The sequence below is a fragment of the Anabas testudineus genome, chromosome 15 (assembly GCF_900324465.2).
Source record: "Anabas testudineus chromosome 15, fAnaTes1.2, whole genome shotgun sequence".
NCBI lineage: Eukaryota > Metazoa > Chordata > Actinopteri > Anabantiformes > Anabantidae > Anabas > Anabas testudineus.
Window position 1 is genome coordinate 10,926,044 of NC_046624.1, and position 7,539 is coordinate 10,933,582.

The 7,539-nt window shown below is 38.5% G+C and overlaps 1 protein-coding gene across 1 annotated transcript; it reads right to left on the reverse strand.

The window, feature by feature from the left end:
- Positions 1-58: 58 nt before the first annotated feature.
- Positions 59-7,161, reverse strand: slc25a16 (solute carrier family 25 member 16). Its single transcript, XM_026355365.1, has 10 exons — positions 6,867-7,161; positions 6,553-6,678; positions 5,813-5,905; positions 5,588-5,721; positions 5,313-5,376; positions 4,899-5,020; positions 4,711-4,777; positions 4,428-4,590; positions 4,190-4,258; positions 59-3,176 (listed from the first exon to the last, which is right to left on the reverse strand). The coding sequence occupies exons 2-10, from the start codon at positions 6,644-6,646 to the stop codon at positions 3,020-3,022; spliced, it is 963 nt and encodes a 320-aa protein (XP_026211150.1). The 5' UTR covers positions 6,647-6,678; positions 6,867-7,161; the 3' UTR covers positions 59-3,019.
- Between the last annotated feature and the right edge of the window lie 378 nt (positions 7,162-7,539).

Here is a 7,539-nt window from a genome sequence, read left to right on the forward strand (position 1 = left end):
CAGAAGATCATTCAGAGGCTCGTATTCAAAGACGAAATAAAGATACAAAGCTCGGTACTGTTTTAAGAAGGTGACATGTAATGTAATTCTGCTTAGAAAAAGCATGCCAGACAAACACTGAACATGTACAAAGAGAAGAAATAAAACTGGCAAACATAAATCAGTGTTTTCATTGTTCAGTCATTCTAAAAAACAACTGATCATTCATCAAAACTAAATTAGTCAGCTCTGTCCCATCACTTATCTTCCTTCTAACAAAGCCTGTTAAGGTATCACAGCATACTATTCAATACATGTACATATAAATTAAAATGTCAACATTTCTTCTGATGTGATAATGTGTTGCAGTGAGCAGCAGGAAGAGAGCTGGTTTGTTCTTGAACTAAAAAAGTAACTTTTAAAATCATGTATTTGAAACAGAACATGGAAATCAGGTAATTATGGAATCAGGTTTTGTAGATAATGGTAAAAAAGCAGAAGTGCTGATAGTAGCTGCCAGCAACACCAATGAGTGTGTAATTATACTCCTAAGCCGAGGCAGGTGGGCACAGCTGGATACTGTAACACACACTTGGCAATCAAGGGTTACATATACACACAGCTCAGTTTATTAGATACACTGGGCTACAACTAATGCAGTTTAATAAAACAATCCCACAATAAATCCTCCCTGCTCTGCATTATACAGAAAGGTGTTTCTCCTATTTAGCTTATCCTCATAACGTAGAGAAAATAACAGAAGCACCTCTCAGTGTAACACAGGCCTTATTTAGTCTCAGTCTCTTATTCACTTGCACGTTTGAAAATGATTTAAAGAATTATTGTTCAGAGATTTTTAGGCTTTTGTTCAACAATACACAAGACATCGGGGGATTCGGAGGAGCCAGGCAATTTCCAATTATTAGACCACAGCATATCACAGCTGACCGGAGAAAGTGAAACATTTAGATGACTGCAGCTGCATCAAAATGAAAACATGTACAGGTAAAATATCACTGTCTCTCAGTTGGGTCCGACATTTGCAGCTCTTGCAGAGTTTATTTGCACAGGTCGATAGGTGGAAACAATCCAAGAGGTGACTGAAGCTTTTTCAATACCCCACTTCATCTCTAGTTAAAAGCCTTCAGAGTGTTCAGTAGTACGTGTGAAAGTATGTAGTCTCACAAGAAAGTATTCACACCCCTAAACGTTTTTGTGTTGTATAGTTTGCTTTAAACTGATAAAACTGGTTTTGATTGGATTTGTTTTGAAGCTGTTCCAGCATTGTATTGGTTGTTTGTTTTGGATCATTGTTCTGCTGAAAGGTGAACCACTGCCCCGATCTCAGACCTCACCCATTCTTGAGTAGGTTATCTTCAAGGACCTCTCTGTATTTGGTTACATTCATCATGGCCTCAACTCTTGGTTCGTTAAACCAAAGAATCTTTTTTTTTCTCATGCTGTCATTAAATGCCTCCAAGAAGTTCGCCATATGTCTCCATTATAGACACGGCAAAAATCTTTGCTTTTATAAATAAGAAATTTCAGTCACTAAATTTCCAATAAATTTGCAAACATCTAGAAATATTTTCTTGTCATTGTAAGAGTGTTTAATGTATCAATCAATAATTCTATTTGCAACTTTAAAACTGTTGCAAAATATGGAGGGGTCTGAATATTTTCTATGTATGTACATATATCACTACGCTTGCACCTATAACACCCTGAGGCTCAGTCTGATGGTTTGTCCAGTGTTCCTCTTTCTCTCTCAAAACAGAAGCATTTCAGTCTTTTTGGCGCTCAACACCCGATGAGCGGGTAATAGTCACAAAACTGAAGCTAAATATATCACCAGTGCAACTTGTAAACCTCTCGGAAGAAGTAAGACACTGAAAGCAAAAGAAGGCAAGAGGCTGAAAAAAGCAGGCTGCCTGTAGAATAACTGATGAATTGATGTATGAAATATGAATGTTGTGTCCAGCTCTGATGGTAAACAATATAATTTATATTCAATGCTGCCACCCAGTGGCAAATAGGTCTCTAGATCTATAAATAAATGAAGAAAAAACAGTCATCAAGTGCAAATTTCTCCTGAGTACTTTCTGGAAAACGTTGCTCCAGATATTTCAGACCTACATCCATCTTATGTCATCTCAAACAACTCAAACTGTGATCACAACTGAGCTGGACTACACATTTACTGCAGTTAAGGTAAATTAAAATACATACAGTAACAACTTCAAAGGTTGGCAATAAAAAGTTAAGTCTGATACATAAATTGAATTGAAAAAAAACAGAAGCATAACTGCCTTATGTTATTTTTAAATTTGTGTTAAAAACAAAGGCAATGATCCAAAAACAGCTACATCTACAATAGTTAGACATACTAAGGCCCAAATAAACAAAAACTTATTGTAAAATTCCCCTTTCAACAACAACCAGATCAGTAAAAAAGAGGTTATAATAACGATAAGAAAGAAAAAGAGATGTGTAGCTGTAGAAATGATGTGTTTAGGTATCATATACTATTCAATTTGTTTTTCCCCTTGTAAACTGACAGGTACGAATCAGAGAGCGTGATCGTTTTAGGCTGCCGGCCATCTTAAGATGAGGCCACGAAATAGAAAGATAAAGACAAGTGAGAGGAGTTGTTGTGTTGTTGATAACAGCATTGTCAAAGAAGATCTCATTACCCCAAACCATCCAACCGACCGAGCAAAACCAAAGTTGCCCCGCTGTATCCATGGAGACACTGATGAGGGAATCAAGCCACATATCATGTAGCTGAGTAAGTCATCTCTTAAAAAGAGGCATGTCACAAAATCAACTACAGTGAGAGGGAATCAAACATGATAGACGTGGAGTACCTTTTTCAGGACTTCCCTGGGGCCTTCAATGAACACAAGAAAGAGGCCACTTCCACAAGGAAGCGCTTAAGACAGCATATGAACACTCTGTATAGGTAGCGTTTAGGTGGAGCTGCTTAGTGACTCAGAGTGGAAAGGCCCAGATGGGGACTCGACAGGTATAAAAGCAGCAGCTAGTTCAGGTGGAGAACCTGCTTCATGAACTCATATGTGGTGAAGGCCACGGCCTGGGAGGGGACACAGCGGATGTAGTTGAGAGAAAGGCCTCGGTATAATCCCTTCTTGACCCCATACTTCTTATACACATACTTCAGGGTCTTGGTCAGTGATCTGTTCAGGTTCAAATTAGAACAAATTATACACTGTTCAAATGATAGAAAACACTTTTTTATTAACCGTGTGTGTTATTTTGTCATAAGGGTGATCAGGCTAAAGCTTAGGGTTAGGGTAATTTAAAGATCTTTATTACTGGCATTATAGTTGATGAAGAACAGCTATATTAATACAACAAGGGGTCTTGTATAGGAGATAAATTACCTTGTCAATGCATTCTTAAAAAATACCAACAAAAAGTAGATAATGCAAGAACAATGAGCAGCGTTTGGACTGGTTTCATATGAACTTCTACAGGTATGAATGGTATGCTGCTAAAGTTTAACAGCTCCTCTGCTACTATACTCCTTGAAGTGTTGGGCTTTAACATTTATCTCAATGTAAACAGCCCCCAACCTCAGGAATTTTCTCTCCACTTATGAGCATGTGATCCATCAATTCAAATGCGGAGTGAACTATTTTAAGAGTAAACTCCCCACTTTTGGTCCAAAATGCTTCCACTAACTTGTGCTTTTACTGATTTGTTTTAAACATGAACCACTAGTAACACAGATTAGTGAAGATACACAATGTGCTCGAGGCTACTGCCTACATATTAAAACTCTGCCAATTAGAGATACTGTGAAGACTTCTTCAGAACAAGTGTGAGCACCAATTAATTATTCAGTTAGATAAGAGCCTAATCTCATGTAACATTACATTTATTAGCACTGTTTTCCTCTCTTTTATAACCTCGAGATAACAGTACATTCTTATCAGAATTAACTCTCATTCAGTTCTGTTTTTAAGCTTTAAGAATAAGCAAATCAGACCACATAAAAATACAATTATGGAGCAACTATTGATTTCTTGCTTATTTTGTTTTGAGCAGTTAACAGCAGTCTTTAGTAATACTAAAAAGCTAGTTGCCATTAATAAAAGATCACTGCACATGCTGACATTTAACGTATAATATGAAGTAAGAGATCAGGGTATAAAAGACTGTGGAGAGTAGGAACACTCTTACTTACACGCATTTGTCAGAGTCAGGAAGCACGGCGCCTAACTGCATTCTTCTCCTAGCTACATCCAAGGGGTACCTAGTGAAAAAAAATATTCACATAATCTAATAAATCAACTATTAACAAATCAATGTAATAAATAAGACAATGGAGTCACCCCCCCACAAATTAACCAGCTACATTGCCAAGTCATCATTTTATGAGTCTTCAGCTTGAAGATTGTTGGCTGCCTTCCCACAGTACTTACGATATTGTCTGAGCGATGGCACCAGCAACCCCTCCGCAGAGCAAGTTCACACGGGTTTTCAGGACGAGCACATCAGGGTTGTCTGAGGAGGGGCGCCCAAGCATCTCTGGGAAATGTTTCAAGCCGAGGCTCTTCAGGGTGCCAAAGGTGAAGAATGAGAAACCTGGTGGATAAAAAAGGTTGGAAGACAAAATATCAGGCTTCTGTACAACAAAGAATGCTGTTAATGGTGCTCTGCAGACTGTATGCACTGATCATGACATCAGAGAAACTAAATAGCTACCAGCATAAGGGGCCATTCCAATAAGAGTTGGGGTAAGTCCTCTGTAGAAGCCCAAAATGCCCCCCTCCTTTACAAAAAAGAAGAGAAAGTTAGACGGAGCACCTGATATTTAAGAATTTCTTAAATAAAAGTCTATAGTGTTTGTAAAGAGCACGTTAGTTGTTACAAGTTGAAAACTGGCAGCTCACCTTAAGGTAGATAGTGTAAAAGGCGTTGGCAATTCCAGTGTAGCGATGCTCTCCTTTCACCTGGAAGGCCAGTCTGACTCTGACCACATCAAGAGGGTATGTGCATATCACTGCAGTCATCCCTAAAAATCACAGAACTACATTAAACTCATACACATTTTGGATGCACAGACTACTATGATGTAACTGACTTTTCACTTGGTGAAAACATGTTTCTTTCAAGATTTAATGAGACACATTAACAAAGTGTGACACTGACATTGTGGTCCATTGCAGTATGTGTCACAGGTGAAAAGGAACAAATAACAAGACTCTGCCAATAACCAAAAAAGAAGAAGAAGCTGCCAATTCGTTACGTGATCTCCAGCTGACACTGACTGAAGGCAAGCCTTATCAGTTTGAAAGACAAATTACCTGCCATAGATCCTGCCATAAGACGGTGGACATGTCCAGAGATACCTATCCGCTTACTTAGCAGCTGTAAAGACAGTATTACAAGTATCAGCAGAGAGGAAACATAGTTCAGAGGGTTCACCAACAATAAAACAATGCATGGAAAAATGTTCATTATAGCAACATAACACACAGTAGCAACATAAAAGATAAAAGCAACTTGCATCATCTGTTTGGGTAACAGCCACTTTTTACAACACTGTCCTTTGCCCTTTCCACGATAAAATATACTGTACCTTTTTATAACTGTCAAAGGCCATGAATTGGATGGCTCCATAAGGAAATATCCTGACCATCATTGCCCCATTACCCTTGTACAGACCAAGAAAGCCTTCTTTCTTCGGAACAGCGCTAAGAGTGGAAAACACTCCTGCAAAAAAAAAAAAAAAATGCAGCACTTTCACTCATGTGGCGGAAAAATGTGAAAATCTGTTGTCCATTTCTGAGTGCTGATGTTTTACCTAGATGTTTGTAATGGGGGTTCTGGGCTTGAAGAAGAATCTTGACTCTGTCCAGAGGAGCAATGGTAGTCTTGGCACAGCATCCTGCTACACCTAAACAAAAACATAGAAACACAGCATGAATGGAGTTGTTAAGATGAAAAGATGAAATATGTTCGTGTCTCTGTAAAAACCATGATAATTTGAATTTTGCAGATATAATGAATGAAGGCATGAATGAATGAGTCAATCAATCAATCAAGCTAATCAGTCATCATGTGTGGGCTGTGGTATTGTGCCAAAAGTAGTAGCAGAACACACTAAAGGACACACTTATATGGGTAAAATATGTGAATAATGATAAGTGTTGTGAGTAAAGTATCTGTATTCTCCAATCAAAACATTGCGAGCTTTGCTTTTATTGGTATGTTTACAGTGCTGCTGGAGTCAGTCATGAGTCACACATTAATCACTGTGTTAGCTTTTGATTTACTTTATGTATTGGACTTTATTATTGGTGGAAGAATATATTCTTTGCTTAAAAAAAATCCATTATCTCCTACTAATAACTAAGAGGAGGTGGGGACAGGAGAACAGGAAAGCTGGTTCAATAAAGGACGTAAGAAATATCAGGACAGCTGTTCTTGTTGTGAACTGTGTAACTGTGATATCCTATATTTTAATTTGGCAAATAAAAGCAAAGTGGCTTGTATTGAGGAAGTGCAAGCACAGAAAAAGATAAATGATGTGTTAAATCCTACCTCCAGCTAAAAAGGAGCGAAGCCAGTAATAGTCCCTCTTGGCAGGGGTGCTGCTTATGGCAGGAGGTGTGGAGACGGCTGCCTCCGATGTCATCCTTTATGCTCAGGAATCTGCTACATCCATGGCTGTACAATTTGGGGAAAACTCTGTAAACGCTAACGTCAATATAAACATGTAGGTACTAGTGTAATAAAACAGCACGGCAAGGTTAGGGTTAGTGTAAGGTTAGGTAATCATGGTGTGCAATGGGACGTTAGTGAGTAGATTTAACTAAGAGACAGAAACACAGTCTGTTAAAACGTTGGATACTCACAACGAAATGCAAACTCTTAGAGGCACAAACGTGAAAGGTCGGTCGAGTGAAACCTGGTTATCAAATGTCTTTCTCCTCAGGTTTTGCAACCTTCTCTCGTTGCTCTACTTCCTGGCTGTTAAAATGTTTTTGTTTAACATAAACAGCCGGTAACGTCGCTCAAAGACAAACCTGTCGTCCACTGTTTGAGTTCAACTGGACGTAAACTGTAGTTATGAATGAATCGGACGTAGTTTGGTGATTCTTGTAAGCACATCTGCGCCCTTCGTCTGTAGCCAACTGACAGCTTGTGGCCAAAAACAGTCGCATGTTAATGACGCAGGTGACGCAGAGCAAAGGTCAAGTTAAGATCATTACCGGAAATCAGCCAGTCTGCCCTTCAAAGTAAAAGCCCGGTAATTTCTTTTTTTGCAAGTCCCAACAGGAAGTCTATTTTTAAGAATCCTAAAATCTGACTGACTGGACACTTTTCACAATTTTCACATAATTTCTGTCTCTTTTAGTATTTGTGCATTAAACAAATGGTATTGCTGCGTTTGCATTAACTGTATTTATGAAATGAATTTAATGTTCCCTTGTGTATTTGTTTATTTGGCCTTTTTTCTACACCACTACTACACAGAATAATGGGACATTCACCTGGGATAGTCTTATCCAAAAAAGAGAGGTCGCA